The following is a 26,757-nucleotide window of genomic DNA, read 5'->3' as shown; positions in this document are numbered from 1 at the left end:
TAAGGTTGCAACCGTAAAATACATAATTACAAATGCACCTCAAAAAGCAATTAGAAAAAAGTGGTTTTAATGGTTAAAAAACCTCTAATTGATCATCTCGACATTGATATGTATGAATATGAAAATAAAAAAAGATTCAGGTTTAAAAGTAGTGCATCTTTCAATACATTATCTAGGCTATCCATTTTTTAGATTTTCATATGGTCATAGATCTATTTGATTTTAACTATTTTTTGAAATAAAATTTTATAATTAGATGTCGAAATAGATTTTGGCATAATCCTATGAATTTTTTTTATCAAAATTACATGTTATGATAAAATTTGAAGGTGCGTTTTAATTGAATTGTTTAAGGTTCCAACCTTGTGGAAACCATACCCGAGCACAAATCCGAAATTCAAATAGCCAGGCTCACATCGACATTATCCATAATCCAAATCCCCATGTAAACCATCGACCTTACTAAAGAAGTTCATATCCAAAAAAAAAAACCGGAAAACAAATCCCATATCCAAAAAAATCCAGTCGAAAAAAGTCCATATCCAACAAACAATCGAAGGGTCAACGCTGAATATCCTTGAGCATGCTCGTAACTGTGTATGCCAAACTACTTACATGACATACAAACGTTTTTAAGACTTTTATATATATATATATATATATATATATACTACATACATGACATGCAAACGTTTTTAAGATTTTCCTATATATATATATATATATATATATATATATATATATATATATATATATATATATATATATATAGGGTGCAGTTTGTATAGAACCTAGGCTCTAAACAATCAAATTAGGGCCTACCTTCAAATAGTATCAAGAAATGTGGGTTACTGAAAATATTTATAATAGTCTTAAAGTTTATTTTTATCCTTTATTTATAAAGTTTAAAGCTTTAAAAACAGTGTAGATCGATAGATCTATGAAAACTTAAAAATCTTGAAAATTGACTGTCAAAAAATGCGTAACAAAGTATATTATTTTCAAAACTTGAAGTCCTTTTTTTTCTCATGTCCACGCATCTTGATGTCGAGATGATCAATTAGAGGATATTTGGGCATCAAAACAATCTCTTCTAGTGAAATTTTTGACGTAGGCTCAAATTTGATTTTTTTGAGCCTTGGCTCTATATAAACTTTTTCTATATATATATATATATATATATATATATATATATATATATATATAGAGAGAGAGAGAGAGAGAGAGAGAGAGAGAGAGAGAGAGCAATGATCCGATGCAACGGCTGTATCTTAGGATAATACAACAACACTTCTAGAAAACAATGTTTGTGGTATTTGTATGACTCCAAATTTTGCACACACACTCAATAATCAATCTCCAAAAAATAAAAAGATTCAATTTGAACCCTATGGTCAAAATGAGTCATCTCCAAAAACGAATCTAGGTCATTCATTTTGTGAATTTCAAGATTTTAACCTTTATAAATTTAAAATTATTTTTTTCTTTTTTAACATTGTTCTTCTAATGATAATAAAGCCATCCAAAAAAATTGGAAATGAAAAAATCTTTCTAAGGCCTAGATCTAAGCATCTCACTAAAATGAACGGCCTATGTTAATTGGGCTAAAAAAATACTTTCTAGGTTGTGTTTTCAATTTTTTCCTTTTTTGTGATTGTTCATTAGGATGAAAAGAGTGTATATTTCAAAATTTGGATCAAACAAATGGCCATATCTTTAGACAGACCCTAAATCAATATATCTCTTCTCGTTGCTTCTATCCATGTTATTATGGGTCTTCTCCTTACGCTTTTAGAGCCTTCCACTTGAACCAAATTACCTAATCTAAAACAACAATACAGATGGCCAGACCACCTAAAAGTTTACTTTTCTCATCTTATCGCCTATTGGAGCCATCGCGAAGTTCACTCAAATATGTTCATTCTAAATTTTATTATTTCTTATCTTGTTACTCATCCATCTTAACATTCACATCTCAACAAGACTTATTTTATAGATTTATTGTTTATTGAATACTCAACATTTCGTCTTATATAGATGGCTGGTCTTACAATCGTACAATAGAACTTCCACTTCAGTTTAATTGGTATGCGACACACAAGACTCTGGAAGCACACCTCCACTTCATTCACATAGCTTTAATTCTATACGCGACACCTTCCTCAATCTCTTTATTCTCATAGATTATCAACTCTAGATATAAAAAACAATTTATTTTAGGTACTTTTTTTGCCATCAATTGCAGCTAATTTTTCGTTTATATTCTTATTAATACTAAACTTATATTCCATGTATTATGTTAGTCCAACTAATTTTGAAACCACATGTTGTAGAGCATCCCTTCAAAGTTCTAACTTTGCATTAACACCATCTCTAGTCTCATCAATCCAAACCAATGGTTTAAAAAGCGGATTGGTGACCCGGATCGGGCACCTCAAAAACCGATCCGGATCGGCGAATTGGCGATTCAGATCGGGAATCGACTGCATCGATCGGATTAAAGCTTCAAAAAAATCCAAAAAAATTATTAAAATTCATTATAAAATGTTGTTTTTTAGAAATCCAATAAGAAATGATGGTACTACATTATTAACTTTCATTTTTTCATCAATTTGTGAATATTGAGATGATCTTTCCTTGTATGAATTTACGTTGACCATTAAATTTACATCACACAAAAGAAATCATAGAATTATCATGGATTAATTATATAATCATATATGGACTACAATAAAGAGTTGACTAAATCGATGAAAATTTGGCCACTAAAATCTCGAATTGGCGAAAAACCCTAATCCGCTAAAATAACCAAAATTATTACAACCTAACTAGCTATAATATTATATACCAACAATATTTTATAATTATTTTATTATATAAATAATAACAAATCCAAAATATTTTATAATATCATCCAATTTAAAATGTATTATTGACAACTGTAAGAAAAATAGTACATTACATGATTTATAATACAAAAATTAATAAATAAAATAAAAGATTTTTTTATCAATGTAGAAATTATTAGAATGCGTACCAATTTTCTTTAATTTTTTAGGTTTCTAGAATAAATTAGTGGCAGAGATTGTTAGTAGAAAGAGAGATTTCAAATGGCCTCATTGTATGAATCCTATCTTTAAATTAATATTACTAAATTTATGTTAAAGACCATCTTGTTATAAAAATAAAAATTATAATTAGACCATTTATTTTTAGGTTGTATGAAGAAAATACCTTTTATTTTTTTAACAAGAAATACTTATTGTGTTATCTTTTATTTTTTTTTACAAGAAAAATATGATACTTGTTGATTATCTTTGTTTTTTTTTTTTTGACAAAAGAAGAAGATGTTGTACTACATTTTTTTTTGCTTGTTGTATTACTTTTTATTTTTTTTTACAAGAAAAATAAAAAAATGCTGCTGTCAAAGTACATTTTATTTTTTTATGCCTTCCGTTTTATTTTATTTGCAATAAATACTTGTTATATTACCTTGTATTTTTTTTACAAGAAAAATAAAAAAAAATGTTGTATTATCTTTTTTATCTTTATCTTGAAAAGCCTTTTATTTTATATTTTTTTTATTTTTTTACAACAGTATTTTCTACCTTTGTTTATTTTTTTTACAACAAAATTTTTTTGTATTTTTTGGTTGTGCGCTAAGGGGTTCAAACTCAAAAAAGAAAAAAAAATTGTCGTGCACTAAGGGGTTAGAACTCAAAAAAAAAAAAAAAATTGTTGTGCGCTAAGGGATTCGAACTCAAAATATTTTTTGGTGTTCACTATGGGGCTAAGGGGTTCGAACTCAAAAAAAAAAAAAATTTGTTGTGCGCTAAGGGATTCGAACTCAAAATATTTTTTGGTGTTTACTATAGGGTTCGAACTCAAGACATACACCCAAAATTCGATGTTGTTAAACAACATGACCATGTCATCACATGTGAATTTTTTAGCTTCCATAATAATATATATTCAATGATATTGCTTTAATGACTTTTTGTGATAATTATCCTACATTGAAGGATGAGTGTTGCTTGGTTCTTTATAAAGTCATGTGAACTAGATTTTTTGTTGCGTGTGTAGAAATGTGATGGAGGCAAACGTGAGATGAGTTGCCACGTGTGGCCACGTGTTACTCTCGTGCGATGGCCACGTGTCACTCATGTGAGGCCTGAACCGGTGCACGTGTGGGAGTACATGTGTGGCACGTGTGACACATACACAAGTGTGAAGGCTAGAACTGGGAGGGAACCGGCTAAAACCGGGTGGGAACCACGTTAGAACCGACGGTTCTGCTCTAGAACCGGGCGGTTCCCAATTTTGTGCCAGAACCCGCATGGTAAGTACGATTCCCAAACCGGGTGAGAAGAACCGACACGGTAAGTACGATTCCCGAACCGGGTGGGAACCCGCTAGAACAGGCCGGAAACCGGCGGTTCTGCTCTAGAACGGGGCGGTTCCCAGTTTTGTGTCGGAACCGACACGGTAAGTACGATTCTCGAGTCGAACAGGACGAGTCCGGTTTGACTCGCCGTTTTTTTAACACTGATCCAAACTATGCCATCCGTAAACAACATACACCATGATACCTCATCCTATAAATGTCATTAAATAATTGCCTAATATAAAGCCAATATTTAGGGGTCGATAATGGCCATGGCCAATGGCTCATTTTCATGGCGCTATTCACTATTCATTCCCACCCAAAAAAAACGGTATTCTTAAAGCCGCCGTACAGATGGATTGGAATACCAAAGCCCTAAGCACAAATGGCGGTCCCCAAAAGGAAATCTTGAGAAAAACAACTACCCATGAATTGCTTAAAATTTTCATGGGATTGTATACAATGATACTATTACCTTTGATAAAAGGATGTCACAATTATTTGCAACCATCCGATGTGAAAATTATTTGCAACCATCTGATTGCTTGGGCGTGTCCCAAAGTTCAAGAAAATTTCTTTTAAAGTTTGGGTCTGGTCAATGGGATAGATGTAGCTATCTAATTTTACATCCAATGGTCAAGATTAATTGTGACCACTTTGTACCAAAGATAATATACTTTTCCATTTTTCATTTTAATCTAAATTTTCGTATGCTAGTTTTAGGAATATTACACAAAAATCGCCAAAACAATTGATGCCCTCTATTTAGAAACTTGGAAGGAAACATTCTTTTTTGAGTGTTCGTTATAAGGAAATTTCATATCTTCACCTTACTTTAGATCATCTTGTGAAGAAAATAATATAAAATTTAAAAACATGATAACCACAAATCTAGAAAAGACATAACATGCAGTTTGCCTTTCTTTTACAAAAGTAGGATGCATCCATTCACAGAAAATTGTTCTCAAATCCAAAGTCGCCTTTGGAAGTGCTCTTGCTGCAAACTTGAGGTTGCTCATCACAATTACTATAAAGAAAAAGTCCTTTCATTTGATAAAATGCAAATACATTAAGCATATTATCTCAGATTCCCTCAGAAATATTCTTAAGAATAGTTGATCTTAAGTAACTGGTTATAAGAACCACAAATAAAACGCTCCAACATCTCTCAAGCTTCTATTGCGTAGAAAATGAAAGAGGGTGTGAGAGAGAGCGAGCAAAATGTCGGCATGCATGTGCTGAAATTTCTAATTCACTAGAAACATCACATGAAGATTGCCAGTGAAAAACTGACAACAGCAATTCACCCCATGTAGTTACAGCCCCCATGTAGTTACAGCCGAATTCAAAACACCGAACAAAACCATGTACTTACAATTCAGCAGTATGGCAGAATGCTAATGCTATCCGCTTCATCTCCAAAAGTATGAAATGGAATCAATCTTAATTCTGACAAAATCAATTCCTTTCCATTCATCCCACAATCTAAGTATAACCTCGGTAAAGAAACAAGATTAGTACAAGCAAGGAAGCCTTCTACCAGGAATCATAAAAAGGGCCTGGAAGGGCGAACATTAGAGGATTACTCTTCAGGTTTCCCATGAGAAATATAGTTACATCGATAAATGGCAGTCTGTATGAGGCCTTGAGCCTTTCAGTCTTTCTGAGACATGAGAAATGATTTGATAGCAAAGTTCAATTCGGTGTGAGATTCCACTTTTCGAATGATTATAGTAGGAGATTGGCAAATTTAAAAGAAGCAAAAGCTATGAGGGCTACCATGATAAATATTGTTAACATAACTGAAATGCTTCCAGCAACAAGAGCAGCTTATCTATAAACCCTAGGAGCCTCCAGGATCAATTTGATTCCGTCTACGACAACAAAGAAACCAAGCAAACAAAGACATAAGGCAATACTAGATGTTGAAAAGGACCTAGACACAAAACAAGCAGCCTCTGGTGGATGTATAGGATAGGACAAGGTTTTCATAGAAGATGGAAACCTAGTAAAGAGGGCAAGGGAGCTCAAAACAAAGAATGCAATTAGCAATGCGGAAGAAGCACAAAATACGGAAAGTAAAACTAAAGAATGGGAATGGATTGGATTCTACACTATGGTTCAATGTACCTTACAATTGAACTCTGAACTAGTATTGCAAAACAGGAAGATGGAAAAAAAAGAACAGCAGCATTTAGCAATCCAATAGAAATTCAGTACTCTGTGCTAACCTCACATACATGTGGAGGATGTCAAGGAGAACAGGCTATTTGTATAAGGCCATGGACAGAAGACCAAAGAAGCATATGAAGACAAGATAGGAGACGTATAAATTTAAAAAGATCACTGATAAAGAGCTTTAACATTTATCAATACAAGATATTGAGTGTTCATTGATTGATGACTGCTAACGTGGTGTGAACTTGATTCTGATTTCAAAAGAATAAATTGCAGTAAGAGACAAATGCATAAATGAGGATTAACATGAACCCTACTAGTGCAAAATGTACTGAATTGCATTAGAGAATCGATATGGACAAGATTGGAGTGTCAAAGGAAACAGAACAGACAAAGGAGGACTATGAGTTTGCAATGGGTGCCAAGGATGACGAACATTACACTAAGCCATTTCAATTTCATGACCTAATTTTATTTTTATGTATGTGGATTTCAGAACTTTCACTAGGAATAAAGGATGGACATGAAATTGCGGAGACCATAATATTATTATTTTTCTTGAAACTTTGATCATAGTCTATTTCTTCACATTTATCTTATAAACCTCATAATCATCATCCCAGCCTTATCTCAGCCTTATCCCAACTAATTATCTTATAATTAATGGTTCACAAAAATGCAAAGAAAGTGCAGCCCTCCTCTATGCTCTTTGAAAAGAATAATGTCTCAAGATTGAACAGAGACCATCCAATTTTTAGAGCGTGCAATCTAAGCGTGAGGATTAAAAAAGTGTAAAAATTTTTCTTCTAAGAATAATAATAGTGATTCTTAGGGGTTTTCCAAAATTTCATATTGAAAAAGTCCTCTCAAGTAATTGTCCAGGTCAAGAGAGTCAATGTACACTATGATCTAGTGACAGGATACTATAAGCACTAGGTTCCAGAGGAATGGGAGAGAATGCTACTGGAGCCCTATCAAAATAATTAAAGCCTCACCATAAAATTCAACGAAAATTACAATTATGGTATTGGAAAACCTTCAATTTGATCATCTTGGCCTCAAACATTATGGTTGTGGAAAAAAAAAAAAACAAGAGTTGAAGCTCTACAAATAGTGTATATTGTAACACATTATCTAGACTTTCCACTTTGCCATGAAAAAATGTATTCACAGATCCGCAAGATCTTCAAATGTCATAGTCGGTACTAGAAATTGATTTTTAAGCCATCATGGAGATTTTTTATGCCCAAAGCAATTTCCAGACGAGGACTCTAAGTGAGGCTTTAGTTTGTTTTCATAAAACCCAAGTCTTATGTAAATTGCATCCAATTTTAAAAGGAAAAAATTTATATAAGGTTGAAACCTCAAATTATAGGATTAAGGTACACATAAAAAATCATAAGAAAATGCTTTATTGATGTTGGAATGCCCTCTAATCGATCATCTCAATATCCAGATGTATGGATATGAAAAAAAAATTGAGTCTTAAAAATAATACATCTTACAACGTATTGTTAGAGCAGTCTATTTTTCAAGATTTTTCTTTATGTACTATTTTCAAGATGTTTTTATTTATTTACAGATCTATTTGATTTGACCATTTTTAAAATAGATTTAGTATGATGGTTTAAGGTTGCAGGCGTAAACCGAATTTTAGGAATTTAAAACGCTACGTGATAGCGCGGCTGGGGCAGTGGCCAAACTTGGCCCCACCTTCCGTTCAGGTCCTTGTTTCAAACTTCAAATCCCCTCCCGTTGCTTCTACAGCTCCGGGGGAAATGGGGAAAGTCGTACGTTAAGCTCTGCACTTTCAACAGATTCCTGTTTTCTTTTTCCCTGTTTTATTTTTCTCTGTAACTCAAAAGTTTAAAACCTCACATTAATTAGGCTTTACTACTTCTATTGGATTTTGTTTGTTCCTGGGCATTCGGTGAGTCGACAAAGTTTCGTTGTTCTATCTTTTTGAGCGATAACCTGCATTGTTCAATCTCTCCAGGTCTTTGTCATGTTAGGTTTTTTCTCCCTTTTGTACCCCTCATGGAGTTTTTTTAAGGGATTATTTGTTTTAGTTTATGGAGGTTATGAGAGTTATCCATGCCCTCCAAACGCATTTCTTACAAAAGTTTTGGCGCTTTGAACTGCCATTGTCTTGGGGTAAGGGAGTAGTTTTAAGGTAACATCAACGGGTTTCCTCTGAGCCTTTTTTAAAAAAAAGAAAGAAGAATTGCAGTATATTCCTTTTCTATGCCTAAGGGTATGTTCGAGTTCAACTGCACCCAAATATCTGAATATTTCATGATATTAACCAATTAAAAAAAGTATGATGCTGAAATGGACAAAGGGTGTGATATCCCATGATATTCAAGTAAAAGTCCAAAATCAAGATTACCAAGAATTCAAGTAAGACTTGAATCTTTGGTGATCACATTAAGCGGATATCATTTTTTCTTCATTGAATCTTGCCGGGTTTAGCTCTCTCTCATGCACAACTGAGCCCCCCTCTCTCTGTTTCCTATCTTCTTCTCTTCTCTTCTCTTCTCTTTCTCTCGCTCTGCTAAATTATTCTTCTCTTATTTTTCTCTCGCTATTAAGGCATAAAGAAACGAAGAAGAGATTTGATTTATCTTAGGAGAGACATGTTCTTTCTCTATTTATCTTATGTATTTTTTTTTCTCTGTTAAAGCGGCCTAGTCTCGAGCTTAAGTGAAGAACCCTTACCCTTGTTTAATTATGCCCTCTTTCTCTCTCTCTCTCTCTCTCTCTCTCTCTCTCTCTCTCTCTCTCTCTATATATATATATATATATATATATATATATATATATATATATATATATATATATATATATATATATATATATATATATATATCTATTTTTTCAAGGACTATTTGCCTCATATGGGATCTTATTCTGCGTTTTGCACGAACCCACTTCAAATGTAAAGAGATTTGGACTTGAACAGATTTTAGTGGAGTTCATTTTTGAGAATTATCTGTGATTTTGATGGATAATTGTGTGATCTTTGTAATCCTTTTTAGGGTTTCTTAACATATGTAACAGTAGGAGATCCTTTTTTTCATGTAGATGAAAAATAGGCCCTGTGTATCAATTTTGCTGTAATTTCAGCTAGGTTTTATAACAAATTAGGAGTTACCTTGTGTTCTAAGTCTTATATTTGTGGGTTACTGGAATTGATTTCTGTAAGTCTTTTTTTTTTCCTTTTTCAATAATTTTGATTATTTAGTTCTCTACATCCTCTAGCTCCATGATCCTTTGCTTTTAAACTCAATAACTATGTTTAATAATGAGTTTTTCGTGGTTAATTTGAAATTATTTGTGGTGGGAAAGTTTTCTTAAGAGGTGATCTCTTTCTACCATTTTTTTCTTTTAATTTTTCTTCCTTGCCATGAATGAATCCATTATATCTTTGAATGAATGGTTATGATACATTAATATGTTTCTGGGATTGGATGTATAACTAGATTGTGCATATAAACAGGTTACAATGAGCAGCATCTGAAGGAAAATCTGGGGCTGAGTTGATGCCTGCAGTTGCAGGCTGTTGACATTTTAGCAGTATCAATCATTGGAACCTCCAATTACCCCACTAGGGATTCCTCTAAAATGTCTATCTCTTTTTCAATGGAAAGAATTTGATGAACCAGATGGATTTACCCCACAATTCCAAGCTTCTTGAGATGTTATCAGGCAACCCCTATTTTGAATTGAAAGACCATTTGATGACTTTGGCTTGAAAAGCTGCAATTTATTTTCTCCTTTAGAAATTAGAAGAACGAAGAGAGAAATTTATAATTACTCCATTCTTATAAAACTGAAGAATTTCTCATTAAGGCAAGAGGAAGGGAATTTTATATGACAAGTCTCATGTATTCTTGTATTATAAGGTCATTATGGTGTGATACTTCTTTTATTTTTTTTCTTTTTGCCTCCTATTCACTTCCACTTTTTGTTTGTTTTCTCTTCATGTTGTCGATCTCACTAATAGTAGAACACAACTAACATTTAATCAAGGCCTTGCATCATTTTGTGGCCTATTTCAACTGAAACATTAGTCTTTTAGTTGTGTTCCTTTGGAATTTACATAAAAACATATTTTTGCTAAGTGTATGAACATACGAATTGTATGTCAGTCAGGAAATTGAAAGAACTATTTTTCACGTGAGAGATAGAGAGAGAGATATTTGTAAGATAGGTTAGTTATGGGAAAAAAGGATATGCCTAAATATCAACGTTCCTAATAAGGAAAAGGATGAATTGTGGGTTTGTCAGCTAACAATCAAATTTCAAATATTTGATAATTACCAAAAAAAAATGCGGACAGTTAAACAGACACAAAAAAAACACATGTAACAATAATATATAATCTAAATCTATAGAATGCTCGAAATGCTTTTACTCAGATTTCTAAAATTTTGAATATTCAAGATTCTGTTTTGTCAATCGTACCTAAGATACTTGAGGGAGCCTTTCAGGGATTGGGGTTTCTGAAGGGTTTTCTTGTTAATAAATTTTTAGAAGTGTTTTTCTAAAAAACAATGAGTTCAAGAGTCCTAGCACTTTCAAATGATCAATAATCATATGTTGAACATAAAAGGCTAATTAAAACAGAGGTTAAGAAATGACGAGTTAGTAAATTTTTGCATTGTCATTACAGGTTATGAAGGTTTGCTTTAACCCTTATGAAGTATGAATCTAATGTCTTGTGGCTTGAGAGGTGCCATGTACTTTTAAGGATTTACGTCATTTGCTATAGCATATTATCCAGAAAGTTGTACCATGAAAACAATGCGAAGCATTAATGAGGCAAATTGTAAAGGTGATTACTTAAGCTCAATATTAATATTAGTTCCCTTGGGAACCTAGAACCATCAAGTGTAGGAGGTTTAGTTCTTGAGACCTCTGAAGTGCTGGGTTGCTCTTGTGATTTGTTTGAATTATTGCTTACGTGTGGAGGTTTTGTTCCCAAGACCTGTGATTGAACTGGGAAATTCTTGTGATACGATTAGATCAACTTGGAGAGAGCCTATTCTCTGATGTGGAGGATGGCATAAATTATGGAGGGAATTCTTATAATTCAAGGAAAGAGAAAACTAAAAAAAGATATTTGGGGTTTGGAAAGTTTTTGAGGAAAAATTCATCTGCCATTGGATATCCCCATTGTTCCCTCCTGAATGTTGTTTATTTTCTTACTTCCCTTAGTTTTAACCTGCATGCTACTTGACATTTCCTTTTGAGAGTGAGAGGAGGGGGGGATAGATGAGGTGCAAAATGTCATTGGGTTTTGTATGTAGAGAAAAGTCAAATTTTTGTAGTTGCCTTGAATAAGGAGCCTGAAATAAAGTTTTACAGCAGCTTTCTTTGTAGATTGAGATCCATATTCTTGTCTTTCTATGAGATTCTGTCAAATTCAATGGACATCTTTTTTACTATCGGCAAATGTATCATTTATTTATATTGGTGTGTGTATTTTTATATTGGTATTTGGATCTCTCTCTCAAAGGCCATACCTTCAGTAAAACCATAGGTTCAGGATTCATGATAAGATGTGGCAAAGTTTTACATGGACTGCCTACCTAACGCAATCCACCTCCTTTACCCAGGTTTAGAACAGGTTAAGGGAAAACTTAAGGTCCTCACCCTTATTAGAACATATATGAAATACATTACATCTTTTAATAAGCATGAGGACCTTAAGTTTTCTCTTAACCTATCCGAAGCCCAGTTAAAGAGGTAGATTGCATTAGGTAGGCAACCAATGTAAAACTTTGACACAATCTTATCATGAATCATGAACCTATGGTCTTATGAGGGTATGGTCATTATAGAGAAGAATGGAGGAACAGGATTTCGGTAGCCGACCCCAAATAATTGAGATAAAGCTTGGATGATGGTAATAATGTAGATATCTCACTATATTTCTCTTTATCTATGCGTGTGACTTTGTGTTTTTGCAAGTACGTTTTATACAAGTGGTAGGATATTTTGTTCACCGATATCATCACACATTGATATCATTTCTTTTTTGTCTATTTGTACTGGTGAATTCCTCCTAGAAGAATGTGCATATTTGTTTGTATTTATGTATGCAAATTCTTGTCTATTTCTTTGTATTCTTACACAATTAGTTGCTCCTTGAATGTTTGCTATTTGTAAATAGTTTATAAAGTGTTAATCTTCCTTATACTTTGGTGGTTGATTCTGATATTTTTATTACGTAATGAACCATTTTACATTTAAAGCATTTATCATTGTGATGAACTTATGATTGGCTTTGTGAGCACGGGGCATTTGCCCAAAATATTGCTCTATATGAATTGGCTTAAGAAGCCTGATTAGTTCTCAATGATAATACTCTTCTCTGGGCAGGTAAATTTGTTGTTTGCTTCCATCACCATGAGTCGTTGGTTCACAATGACTCCAAGTGAGTATTCGGTGGGGTGTTTTGTTGTGGCCATTTCTTCTTTCTTATGTGTAGATTTGGTTTTGTTTGTTTTTCAGGGGATGGGGGGCTCGGCCGGTTGGTTTGTTATTTGCTTCCATCACCATTTAGTTGTTCAGTCTCAGTGGCAACAAGTGAGTTTTCGGTTGGATTCCTTGTTGTGGCTGTTTTTTGTTCTTTTGTCTTTTGTCTGTGTGTTGGGGGATGGGAGGGGTTTTATTTCCATATGCACCATCCTAATAGTTATTTTATAAACCTCTACTCAAATTTATGATAACATATTGCCTTATATTGATAAATGTTGTTACCCATATTTGTTTCTTCGGTGGAGCGGTAATTCTGAACACGCTCCAAATTTTCAAATTTCAAAACTTCCCCCTTTTTCGTTTCGGATTTATGGGTGCACCTCAGTAATGTACATTAAAAAAAAAAAATCCAAATAGTAATTTCAGATGAAGTCTTTTAGAGTAATTTCTCATTTAATTTTTTTAAAAAAGTTATTTCTATATACTTTTGAGCATTTGATAGTGAGATGTATAAAAGCTCCAAATTTCAGATGAATATATAATTTATAAAAAAAATTCCCATGATTCCAACTGTCCATTGCATTGACGACAAATCGGCCCTTGTTTTGAACCCTGGTTTAGAGCATCACCATCATAAAATATTTTTTCATTTTTAAAATTTGGTAAGATTTTTTTTTTTTTTTTTTTTTTGAAGTACCACTTAATTTTCTCCCAAAAAAAGAAAAAAAGGATGAAGTTTCTATAGGGCCTAGGCTTTATGAAAACAAAATAAAGCCTTACCTCGTATCCTTGTCTTGAAAGCACTTCTGGCAATAGAAATCTCCATGACGGATCTAAATCAAATTTTTTCCTGGCAATTTTTTTTCCAGCAACAAAAATCTCCATGATAGATCTAAATTAATTTTCAATTTTGAAACTCAAAAAATGGTAAAAATCTTGTGGATCTATGAACACTTAATTTCATGGTGAAATGAACCGTCTAAATAATTTATTATAATGTACATAATTTTTAAAGCTTAAAATCCTAATTTTTTTTCACAACCAGTATGTTCAAGTCGAGAATTGGCTAGGGCCATGGCTATAGTGCCAAGGAAGTCTATGATAAAGTCTCTTATGCCATTCTCACTAAAAGGCTTGAATTATAATTTTTGATGAATGAATAATGAGGTGGAGTTGGCTATAGTACTAAAAGGCTTGAATTATAATTTTTGATGAATCATGAGATGGAGCTTAACTTACTTTTCATAGAGGTCCAAAAAAAAAAGCCCTAGGAAATTTATTTTTCGGATCCTGCAGTGAAAGGGCACTCTCGATTCCTCTGGGAAGTACCGCATCCGATTAGACATTGCGAGAACCCCCAAACCCAGGAGGAATGCTCCTCAATTTAGAGAGAGAGAGAGACGCCAAATCAAATCTAGAGAGAGATAGAGGGAGAGGGCTCATCCTTAGCAGGTGGGAAGCACCACCAGAAAGGCCGCTCGTATTTTCTCTCTCGATCGCAAGAAACAACTTCTGAGTTACCTCCAACCCCACTTTCTCTCTCTACCAAACCATCTCCCTCTCCACCCATCACACCACTCTCTCTCCATCGTCGCTGCGATTTCTTAATTCCTCCGTACTTTTTACCCCACAATCACTTTCTCTCTCTACAATTCCAGCTGCATTACCGCCCATTTGGAGCCTGGACTCTCATAATGCATACTCAGTGTCTCCATGTATGCCCTAATTTCAAGCAAATTCTCCGTCTCCCCAAAACGCACATCGAAAACTCCCTAGGCTTCTCCTCCTCTGTAATCCCATTAAAGAATACTTCATCTTTCATCCATTGCAGCGGAGCTTCGGTGATTTGCAGTGTGCACAGTGACAAACGCAATAAACATGGAGGGAGAGACAAACAGAAGGGGGCTCTTAAGCATAAAGAGAATGTATGGAGTATCGACAATGAACAATCAAAAGCTGCTATGGGGCCTTCGAGAAATCCAAGTAGGAGGCCTAGACTGAGAAACTCAAAGAGAAGGAACAGGAGTGGTCGAGTGATTGTCACTGCTGCTATGTTAATGGAGATTGAGAAAGTTTTGCAAACACAGGTAACAGGGTTTTCATTTACTAATTTTTTCTACAACTATGAATTGGGTCTTTTGTTTTTGCTTCAGTTGTTCAAGAATTTTGCTGAATTGTGTTTTTCTTCTTGGGAGATTTTTTATGTTCAACTGTTCATGTTTGTGTTAGAGATTACTTGGGGATAGAACATTGAACATTTGGTTGGGTCCTGATTAATTGATTATATGCTGCGATGTCACCTCTCTCTGTCTCTGTCTCTCATTCTGTCTCTCTCTCTCAGACACACGCACAGTCATACAGACAGAACTAAACTGGTTTAAATTGATCCTGCTGCTTATCTGTCCTTACTTTTTGTATTATAAGATGTTGGATGATGTCTTTAACCAACCCAACTAGCCCGTAAGTACTTCATTGATTGTTTTCTCAACTGTGATTCCCTCGTGCATTTGTACATTATGTATGGACTGTATTGAATATATCAAACTGTATCGTTTATGGAGTATCTTGACCTTTGTAATGAGCGCACCTCAACTCTGATAATGTTACCATTCTTTGGTCTTGTGATTTGACTCTGATTATTTATTTACAGGAGCCCGTTATAAAACCAGTTTGGAATACCTTTGTGAGCAGTGTTAGTGGGATATGGAAGGGTGTCGGAGCTGTATTCTCTCCATTCACTGCTGAAATGGAGCCCATTGGGATTGGAAACCAGAATGAGAACATGTATGATTGCTTCACTCTTTTGGAAATTGAGAAGGAGAGCCCTTCATCAGGAGGTGGGGTTCCTCAACTACATAGGAAAATCAATTGGGTAGTTCTGAACCCTTTTGGTGAGGTGCCACTGCAGATCAAACACCACAATGGTGGTAAGAAAGGGGAAGGGGAAGAGAAAGAGGGAGTTAAGTTTGATAATATTGAAATAAAACATATATTGCCCTGCATTGAATCGTTTGACTTTAGAGGAAGTGATATACTAGAGGAGGATTCCATGGGAATGGAGCCAGGTTTGGTCTTTTTTGAGGTATTGCTAAGTAAAATCCTTATACTTGATTTGCTAAATCAATATTTTTTATTATCCTTCATTGTGCCGAAAGAAGCTGTGTGTGCCCCTGGTTCGATCAAGTTGTTGTCCATTAAATTGTGATGGCCCTGTTATATGAGTTTTGAGAGGTTTTTTCCTGTTTGATCTTTCTTCATGTAACGTCCAACTATCCATTCAATATGCCAGTGATTCTTAGTCTTTGACATACTTTCATGCTAGCAAATGTGACACACTTATAATGAAGCATCATACAAGTATGATAAAACCCTCTAGGGTAATGTCGCCTTCTTTTTTTTTTTAATATGTTGACTGTATTGAACAGAAAGTGAGTACAGAATGTGAGAGGAGAGGGGGCAGGATACCCACAGACGGGTTCCGCCCAAAAATAAGCAACCCACAAACGGGTGCCCTATACAAAACCAAGGGTGTATCAAAAAAGCTTTACATGAATTGAGCCATTATATCAATTCCAATCTGTGATAGGGAGTCGAGCGAAGGTTCCCTAAGGGTTGCTCAGGTTGGCTTGAGACAAGGTTGCAGCTGCCTTTGCTAGGGAATCAGCCTCACCATTAACTTCTCTCCGAACATGATTCCACGAGATTTGTAGATTCCTTGTGAGTTGACAGATTTCTTCGAATATGATGTCAATCCTCCAAGGCCAGGGGGCAGTGCCTGAGGCCCAGGCTATAACACTGTAAGAGTCACCTTCAACGATTACATACTGCGCCCAGCTAATGTCTAACTTCCTGGCCTTCCCAAAGGGTTGTTGTGGTCGCGGAACAAGCCACCTATGCCTACATGGCCTGGGTTTTCGAGAGAACACCCATCGAAGTTAAGCTTGATGTGGCCCTTTTCGGATGGTCTCCAAAGGGAAAAGTGTGTTGGCCTCTGAGCTTTGAAGGAGCTAATGGGAGTCCAGCCATGGAGAAAATCAAAGTGGCAAAGGTTTTGAACTGTTTGTGGTGAGTGGCCCAGAAAATGGTTGTTTCTCTGATCTTTTCTACTAGTGCTTTCACCGGAGATGACTGGCTTCGAAAAATTCTGGCATTTCTCTCAGTCCAGATTGTCCAAAGGGTGGCAGCCACAGAGGTCTGCCACAGCAGGGTGCCGGCCTTAGGCCAGGGGGTTGAGAAGGTAGAACTGATGAGATGAGGGCCATCAGGTGGAGTCACCCATTGCCATTGGAATAACTGAAGAATGTCAGCCCATATAGACGAAGCTACCATGCAATGGATGAAGAAGTGAGCATTGGTCTGCTTGTCCTCAGTGCACATAATGCATCTATTTGGGATTTGGAGACCCTTTCTCCGCAATTGATCTACACTAAGGGCTCTCTCGGATCCAGCTATCCAATTGAAGAATTGAATCCTGGGGGAACCAATAGAATTGGGGCAAGCAGGGGGCCTCTGGGATGAGCTAGAGAAGGATAGAAGGGGGCCACCGAGAAGGAACCCGAGTGGTTGGGGGTCTAGATGAGGCTATCTTGGCCTCGAAGGGGCAGGAAGACAGAGTTTAGAGTGATGGAAAGGGCTGTGAATTCCTGAAATTCTGGATCCGAGAGTGGTCTTCTGAGGGTAGGACTCCACACCCTCCTATTGCGCATTAGCTGAAACTGGGATTCCACAGTTACATTAAAGTCACACCGTAAAGGTCTTTAAGGGGTACATTCTCCAGCCAAGTATCGATCCAAAACAACATTTTTTCACCTTGCCTAGGCCTGTACCTTATCATGGACTGAAAGTGTGGGGAAGAACGCAGTATGGACTTCCATATCCCTGAGGAGTTGCTATGCGCTTGTCGGGAGGGTACCCAAGAGGGGTCAGAACTGTGGTATTTTGAGTTGATCACCTCCTGCCAAAGATGGTTGTTTTGGGTAGCTAAGCACCACCACCATTTCCCAAGTAGAGCAAGTCTTTGAGGGTTCGAATGCCCAGGCCCAGATTTAGGTTTGCAGTCATTCTTCCGAGATATAAGACGGATCTTCCTATCCTCACTGCTGGACCACAAAAAGTTTCTCATTAGCTGCTCCAAATGGTGGGCCACTGAGGCCGGCATATGAAAAAGTGACATCTGAAATATAGGGATGCTAGAGAGAGTGGCTTTAATCAAAGTAGGGCATCCTGCCGCAGATAGGAATCTGCCTTGCCACCCTGCTAATCTACGGTCATATTTGTTAATGACATGGCTCCAAAGATTCAGTCTAGGCTTACCTATGCAGAGGGGCAATCCCAGATACGTGGATGGCAAGTCCTTCGACAAGCAGCTCCAGTTTGATCATTAAACCAGGTAATTTGGCTTGATGTCAAGAGTGGATGGCCTCATGAGCAACAAATGCATCATCAAGAATTTGATGCTCTTCAAAAGGCCTCTCGAGCCAACTAGCAGAAGAGGGAGAGATGGTTTGAAAAGAAAGATCATCCAAGAAGGGTCAAGGGCCTCGAGGTACCCCAAAAAGCTTTTTGAAGTACTCAGTGATTGCATCTTCAATCAAAGGAGGTTGATCAAGCACAATATCTCCCACTCTAATATGAGTAATGGTATTATCCCTTCTTCTACAGTTGCTATTTTGTGAAAAAAACCAGTGTTGAGGTCATTGTGTTTAAGCCATTTCACTCTTGATCGTTGGGCCCAAAAAATTTCCCCTTTCTTTAAGAGGAGTTGTAGTTCAAACTTGGCCTCGGCTTGGAGGGATCTCTCATTATTTGCACGAGGACAAGTCTCCTTTGTAGAGTCCCACAATTGGATTGAATGGAGAAGGGAGGCCTTGTGGGACCGAAAATTTCCTGGCAGCAGAGCACTCCACATTGAAGCTTCTTTTGGAGCCGATACCCTACCCATCTGTGGACATGGCTAGAGAAAGAGGTCGGTTATTGAAATTATCCTCCTCTAACCAAACCAGCTCTAATCTGAAGGGCTTGGATGAACGAATGGCTGGAACGGTGTCTAACATGATAGGGCAATGATCCGAAGTGGGCTTAGGGAGGGCAAGAGAATGTGAACCAGGAAATTCAGCAGGCCAGTCCAAAGATATAAGAAAGCGATCTAGTTTTGAAAGGGTGGGGTTGATGGAGTGGTCTGACCAGGTGAAAGAGGCCCCCTGGAGAGGTATGTCAATCAGTAAATTTGTTGTAAGTATAGTTAAAGGTATTTCTAATGTATTAGTTTTGCATCTAAATATTTCCAAAAAAAATTGGGATTTTGTTTATTAAAATTTGTCTGTTTTGATACATGTATTGTATGGCACCCTAGCAAAATGGGGAACTCCTAGCAACCAACAAACCCACGCCATGCTACCAGCTGCAACAACTGTGTGTTGCACATCTTAGAACCATGAATGGCTCCCAAATTCAGAATGAAATAGCTTATGTAAATGACAGCTAACATAGATGCTGAGTTATCATCTCTACGCTAACGATTGTCTCTGCATGCATGGAAGATATAAATATTCTATGGTTTGGTATTGACATATCTTGCACTTGTTATCTCATGATGGATTGTATTGAAGTATGTTTTATGTCACTTTATAGCAAATATTGAGTGTTGAACATTTTGAGGAAAGTAATTGATGAATATACCTGTATTATGAAAGCCCTTAATGGACTTTTTCAAGACCATCAATGTTGGTTCTGACACTTAAGATTCAGTAAATGATCCTGTGCATTACTGCACCACTAGCCGTGACAAATTAGTGAGCACTGTTCTTGTTTACAGGATGGCTCATATTCCAGAGGCCCTATGTCTATACCAGTGGGAACATTTGATGAGTCGAAGTATTATCTTTCTCCTACTTTCAAGTTCGAACAAGTAAGTTTTGACTTTAGCAGTGGATGTTATGGGCACCCGTAAACCAAAAATTTCTACATTTGAATGACTTTTACCCTCCCAGTGATCCTGTTTTTCTGTTGCCTTATCGCCAAGGATTAGGCATCGAGAAATATTTAATTTTGAACATTAATTTTAAAGATATAGTGGATGTAATGCATGCATAAATTTGCAATACTTTCAAATATAAGTGGTGATCACTGAGTTTTTATGGAATATCTCTAGGGAATGGAGTATCTATTTATTGTTTACTCTTCAATTGTTTAGTGCTTGGTTAAGGGATGCCACAAACGGCTGCGTATTGTGCATACCATAGAGTTCAAAGATGGGGGATCGGATATACAAATAGTAAGAGTTTCTGTTTTCGAAGAACAGTGGGTCAATCCTACCAATATGAAAGATGCAAGGTGATTCTGCAATCCATTCCTTTACTAATCCTATGAGCTTATCTTTATCAATATGCATGGAGAACATTTGATGTTTCCAGGTGTCCATCAATTTCTCTGATTTATCTTCTTGTGAATCCAAATAGAGGATTTTACCTGCAGGCCAATGGCCACTTGCACCCACTTGTATGGTCTAACATACCTTTTTTGTTATTTATTCTTTTTTCTTTTTAAGTATGTTAACTTGGGAACTGGTGAGAATGGAACTTTAGATGTCACGTTGTGGCACCCTCCACCCCGACCACTTCTGCCTAGAGTCTACTTTCTGTTGTAACATATCATATACTATTCTTTTTTTTTTTTTACTGACGGGGTTCCTAAATTTTCTTTTGTTTACTTATTTCAAGGCATAATGCTAGTTTTTTCACTGTGATCACTATTTGTTCTTTTATCAGTTTGATAAAGATAGCAGAAAAATAAATCTTGCTGGCCATCCGTATTTTATGATCACGTACTGTCACAATGTGTGTTGCTCTGCATCTGTGTGCCCGTTTGAGTGTCTAGTTTGAGTGCCCTTCTCAATTTCTCGATTTGGAAGAGAACAGAAGTATTTGATTGTTTACACTACGCAAAAATTAGAGAAAATGAGAGTTACGAGACAAATAAAATCCGTCTAAAGCTCTTTACAAAGAAAATCTGTCTAAAGCTCTTTAGATGATGAGCTTAGAGGTATGAGAGAGCAGTAGAGATAGAGAAAAGGGCACAGGTAGACAGAGAAGACATAGTCCTTTATCCCAATATCCATCATTCTTAATTGGATCAAAATTTTCTAAAGTACCCCCTCAATTTGAGTTGAAATTCTGATGAAATTTCCACCCCATCTCTTCAAACACCTGCATAATCTCATAAAAAATCTGATCAAAATTCTCCAAAATTGGGGAGAGATTAACAACAAAATCTACAAAATTACCTGATCCCTTATAACATCATCCCCTTACAACATCATCACTTTATTTCTTCAAATTTATTACTCTCTCTTGCCAAACAGTAGTAGTACTTTGTTGTTGCTTTAGCTTCAAAACTGCAGGAATAGGCTAAGAAAAAAGAGAGAAATGGACTTGAAGCGATATGGATAATGAAGTAGAGTGAGAAGGACCGAAGAGAAAGGAGATGTGTTGAGAAAGCTGCTTCTTCAGACTGCTTCCCCTTCTCTCTCTATTGTCCACCTTGGCTAAAACCCTGTTTCCTTTTTCCAACTTTCTTTCACCTTTTGTTGAAGTTCCTAGAAAACTAGGAGCTCCATCTGCCCGACCAGCTTATTACTTCTCCAACTAGGAATCCCTTTTGACCTTTTATATTCTCTTTTCCGACTTCTCCGGGTATTTTTTAGTCTTTGCTGAAGGAGGGGTTTGGAAATCTAAAATGAGATTCTAATGAGATAAAATATCCTTGAGAATTGCAATACCAGTAGTTTCATCCATTGCAAACCCTAGCCACAGGGCTCCTCTCCAAAAGGCCTCTCTCAAGTTTTCCCAGCTTATGCCATATTTGAAGATTTATACCATATTGTTAAACCTGGTTGGAAAGGTGTGCCCCAAATTTATTCCCTAAAATGCCTCTCTCTAAAGTAGTTAATTTCACCGAAGGACATTGTAATTTATAAATTGGAGAATGCCCTCACCTAGTACAAAAGGTTTAATTAGAATAGTCTTAAAATAATGTCCTTACTCTTCTTAGTTATTTTTAAGTGGCTTAAACTGTTGGAAGATGTACCTATTTGAGATTCAGGTTTTTAAGGAAAACTATATGAGGAGCATTAAATGAGGAATTAATATATGGAATGGCTGCTACTTTCTTCTCCACAAATCATATTGTTCTCTCTCTCGGAAATTGCAACCAGCAGTAATCCAAGCACGGGGGGGCAATGGCAGTAATCCAAGCACGGGAAGCTGGTTTGTTGTTTTTTTTTTGAGGGGTGGGGGGGTGGGAGTCTGGCCATAAAAGGAAGATACTGCATACTTATGGGATGGTGTGGTCATCCAAATGATATTATCAGCCCCTGCAGGTGGTAGGATATGTACTTTGTAGGGTGGTAAGAAGGGACTGGAATGAAGGAACTTTGTGGCTGAGCAAGGGCCTTACTAAAGTTTGGCCTCCACCGTTTCCTCTCCCAACGGTTCAAAGAGATCCCCAACCCAAGCATCCCTGTCTCTAGCCAAAGGGTAAAGATTTTTTAAGCTTTCCCACAGAATAGAATTCCCAGTCCTCAGGTTGGTCCAAATTTTGACTCTAGTGCTCGACCTCACTCTGAGATGGACAATGGACCAGAATTGGTCCAAAGAGGAGAGTAGAGAGCGCCAGACCCCAGATGATCAGGTCCACTTGGCATACAACAAAGGGGGTCTATTTGGTGTTCTGGCGTATTAGTTGTTGCCACAGGTGGTTGTGCTGGATGGTAAATCTCTACCACCATTTTCCCAGCAGGCTTTGTTACCTAAATGGTGATGAGGGTTGCCTAGTCCACCCTGTTTCTTTGGTAGGCAGACCTTGTCCCATGCTAGGAGGTGAAATTTTTTTTTTTTTTGAGAATGTTAAGAGGAATTTGTGCTTGTCATTCTCTCCCAACCAAAGAAAATTTCCCCTCTCTCGCTCTAGAGGGGCTGCAAGAAAGGCAGGGATTCGAAGAATTGACATATGGTCAGTGTTCGCAAAATCGAACCGGAACGGTTAACTAGCCGAACCGGTAAACTGACTGATTTAGCCGTTCTAATCGGGCAAGTCCCAGGTAGTCAAAAAAGTGTTGAAAAAATAAAAAAGATACTAAAAAAAGAATCTATTAAAAAATGAAAATCATATAAAGAATGATTGAAACAAAACACATTCAAATGAAGTTGAAAATTAATGAAAAATGGATTTTAACGGATTGATTTTTGAATTAAAATGAGTATTAATGACCAAACAATTTTTAATCTTTATCATAATGTAAAGAATATTAAAAAATGCATTACAAACTAAATTCCTTATTTTTTAGAATTTATATAATTTTTTTGATTTTTTTTAAAATACCGGTCCAAAACAATTTTGAATCTTTACCATAATACAAAGAATATTAAAAAATGCATTTCAAATCAAATTCCTTATTTTTGATAATTTATATAATTTTTTTGAATTTTTTTTAAAATACCGGTCGATCATCAAAACTTCCCAAAACCGAAACCGGCCAGTGGCCAGTTCCAATCTAACTGGGCGGTTAGCGGTTAGATCGCCTGATTTTTCCAACAGTGCATATGGTAGATGGAGACATTGGAGAGGGTGGTCTTGATGAGAGTTGGCCTGCCGCTGAGAGGAATCTACCCTTACGCCATGCCAAATCCCCATCCTTTAATTATAACCATATCAGGCTTGTATATTTAATCATTGTTCGGTTCAAATTTATGAGTAAATCTTACATACATTCTATTATTGTTGTAAGTTTTTCCCTGTTGGATGCCACGTATCTTCCATGCCTTTCTTTTCTCTAGTGTGGTTTCCTTTTGCTCCATTGATGATAATTCATGATTATCAGGTGGGGATGGTATAGCGTCCACATAATGTGGAAACTTGAAGGGTGCACAAGCACCCTTGAATGGCTCAGGTTGAACCTCATACCATCCAATCATACCATCCAATGACCCAAAAAGAATTTCATACTTTATTTTTTATTTTTATTTAAAAATAATATTTATCTAAAATTAGGATATATGGTTCATAAAATATAAATAAATAAATAAATAAAAATTCAACAAAAAAATTGACCAAAATTATCCCTGAAACAATTTAAGGGTACTTTAGTCAACTTTTTTTTGTTCAAAATATTTTTTTATTTTCTATTTGATTTACTATATAAAACAACATTGAGAACCCAAATTTCAAATAAATATCCAATAAAAATAAAAAATAAAGTATGAAACTCTTTTGTAGGCATTGAATATAGCCATTTGAAGGGTTGCTTGTGCACCCTTCCCCTGCCCACATGATGTGGATGGTAGACTTTCCCTTATCAGATTTATAAGGTCGCTGCATTATTTAAGGCGCCCAGAACCTTTTCATTTAACCTTATCTCGTGAATGAAAACTGTTTGGATTGATAGATTTTGAGATGTAGTTTCTCATCATTTCTGTTTCTTCAATTTTTTTTGGAAAAAGTTTATATAAGGATGCAACCTTCTAATGCAGAACTATGGATACACCTCAAAAATCCATCGGAAAAGGTAGTTTTAATGTTGAAAAATTCTTTGACTGATCATCTCGACAACGAGATGTATGATCATGAAAAATAAAAAGATTTTAATTCTCAGAAATAGTGCATTTTACAACATATTATCTACACCGTTCATTTTCAAGATTTTCATATGTTTATAGATCTACTTGATTTTAACCATTTTTTAAATTTAAAATTTTATAATTTGATATAAAAATAGATTTTGAGATAATCCTAAGAACATTTTACATAAAAATTATATACTATTATAAAATTTGAAGGTGCACCTTACCTCTAAAGCTACAGATGCATCCGTATGCCAACTGCACCCATGGTTTTATCCCTCCTATTTTTTTGGTTTAGTGTAAAGCCCACAGAAAATGCTATTGGCAAAGCTTGGATGGTAAATTGCTACTTAGCTGTTAACATGTAATAGATGATGAAATGCTGCTGTATTCTAGCGAGCATGAAGCATGTTGACATATCTAAAGGTGTCTAAATTTTAGGCTTTATGCTGTAGTATGAGATCATGTAGAGGGCTTTGTAATACTAACTTTGAGCATGGCCGCATAACTCTCTGTCGTTTGATTATTCTCCCTGGCAACTCTTTTGTACATGGCTGTATTGGGCAGATCTCTTGAGCCCCAACCATTTTTTGTACAGGGTACCCTTTTAGGGTAACCTGTTTTTTGAGGTGTGGGATCCGTCTTGTGGGTCGCCCCGATATTTTTTACCAAAGAACCCGACTTGTGGGTTGCCTCATAGAACACTTGTACTCCCCTTCCTCTTCAATACAGTTAACATTTTCTAAAAAAAGAAGTACTTACTTTGGGCAGGTTTAAGTTCCCAGACGTTACTAGAGTTTCGAAGCTTGAATTGGTTTGTTAGCGAGAAGCACATTAGGGGCTTTATATTTCTAAGTGCATATACACAGGAGCATATATTGTGCACTTAATCCCTAGGGTGAAAAAGCGACTAAGGAAGATTCTTTCAATTTGAAAATTTGGGATCTGCCTAGGAATCACCAGATGATTATTTTTAGATGGTAGGGACCCCAATGGGCTATGCTTTTCTGTACTTCATTGGGATTTGTGTCCATTCCTTACTATTTTCCTCTCTCTCTCATATACACACATGTGACTGTAATGCATCTCTCTGTCTCACATGCGAGTATAATGCATCCTGTTCTTAACATATCCATTGGCGTCATGGGTCTATGGCAGTGATGGGGAGTTGGATTTGAAGCCTTTTTCTCAAAGGAAGCGAACCGCGCCATCAGAGCTAGCAGGTTCATGGAAGGTGTTTGAAGTTGGAGCAACCCCAATTTCTGGAGAGGAGGGGGAAGAGGAGAGCACAAGCAAAGAAGGGAGGCCTCCCTTTGTATACCTGTGTATGGAGACTCTAAAGAAGAGAAGCCTACCAGAGAGCTCTGCCTACTTTGGCGAAGAAGACATTCTTGACATGCAAGATGTGACCATTCTTTGGCTACCGGGCGGGGTCACTGGTTATGTGGATGTGAAGAAAGATGATGTGCTTTGTATTGGGGTGGGGTGGTATTCTGATGAAGGGATCAATCTAGTGATGGAGAGAGACTATGGATCTGATGGCATGTTGAAGGAAGTTCGATGGAAATCCGAGGTAAAGAGAAGGTGGGCTGCTGATCCTGTTACCTTGTAAACAGGTCTCTGTCTTTTTCCATTGTTCTCCTCCTTTGTGGAAAGGTAAAGGACTGTATTGGGCATTATTTTCATTGGGAGTACAGTTTTGCATATCTTTATTTATTTTTGTTTTTATTTTTATTTTAGAAGTTGGTGGCTAGCTTGAGGAAGTTACATTCCAAAATATAGGGCCCTAACAATAGTCCTGCTGCGGAGTATACTTAGAAAAATGGGAAATAGCAATGTATTGGCAGACCAAAAAAACAATATTAAATCCCTTTTGGTCCAAAAAAAATTGGAGGCAAAAAATCGTGACAAAACACATCACTAAAAAATAGGTAATTTGAAAAACCATGAATATTTTTCATTTGGCTCAAAAAGTTGGAGTATAATTATCGGATATGCATAGACATGCAATAAAGCTATTAACTTCCAAGACTTTGTAGCATTTAGGTACTATTTCGAAATTTCTTTTATCTAAATTTGATTAAACCCCAAAAC

The 26,757-nt window shown here is 36.2% G+C and overlaps 1 protein-coding gene and 1 long non-coding RNA gene across 5 annotated transcripts; both read left to right on the top strand.

Moving 5' to 3' along the window:
- Positions 1 to 8,245: 8,245 nt before the first annotated feature.
- On the top strand, positions 8,246 to 10,434 carry LOC148782950 (uncharacterized). Its single transcript, XR_016051554.1, has 2 exons — positions 8,246 to 8,352; positions 10,062 to 10,434. It is a non-coding gene; the product is annotated as an uncharacterized LOC148782950 (long non-coding RNA).
- A 3,756-nt stretch (positions 10,435 to 14,190) lies between these two features.
- Positions 14,191 to 26,551, top strand: LOC18429216 (dihydroorotate dehydrogenase (DUF3598)). 4 transcript variants are annotated; one of them, XM_006838507.4, is made up of 5 exons: positions 14,191 to 15,135; positions 15,699 to 16,130; positions 19,863 to 19,955; positions 20,241 to 20,380; positions 25,822 to 26,551. In XM_006838507.4, exons 1-5 carry the CDS (start codon positions 14,743 to 14,745, stop codon positions 26,273 to 26,275), a joined length of 1,512 nt encoding a protein of 503 aa, XP_006838570.1. In that variant the 5' UTR covers positions 14,191 to 14,742; the 3' UTR covers positions 26,276 to 26,551. The 4 variants fall into 4 exon arrangements, with proteins under 4 accessions (XP_006838570.1, XP_088717335.1, XP_088717336.1 ...); XM_088861211.1 differs by having other exon boundaries at positions 14,264 to 15,135; positions 15,699 to 19,256; XM_088861209.1 differs by lacking the exon at positions 20,241 to 20,380.
- The last annotated feature ends 206 nt before the right edge of the window (positions 26,552 to 26,757 follow it).

This window comes from Amborella trichopoda, chromosome 3 (assembly GCF_054954075.1).
Source record: "Amborella trichopoda isolate Santa Cruz 75 chromosome 3, AtrichopodaSantaCruz75HAP2 v2.0, whole genome shotgun sequence".
In the NCBI taxonomy this organism is placed as follows: Eukaryota; Viridiplantae; Streptophyta; class Magnoliopsida; order Amborellales; family Amborellaceae; genus Amborella; species Amborella trichopoda.
This window is presented reverse-complemented; position numbering and strand designations above follow the sequence as displayed.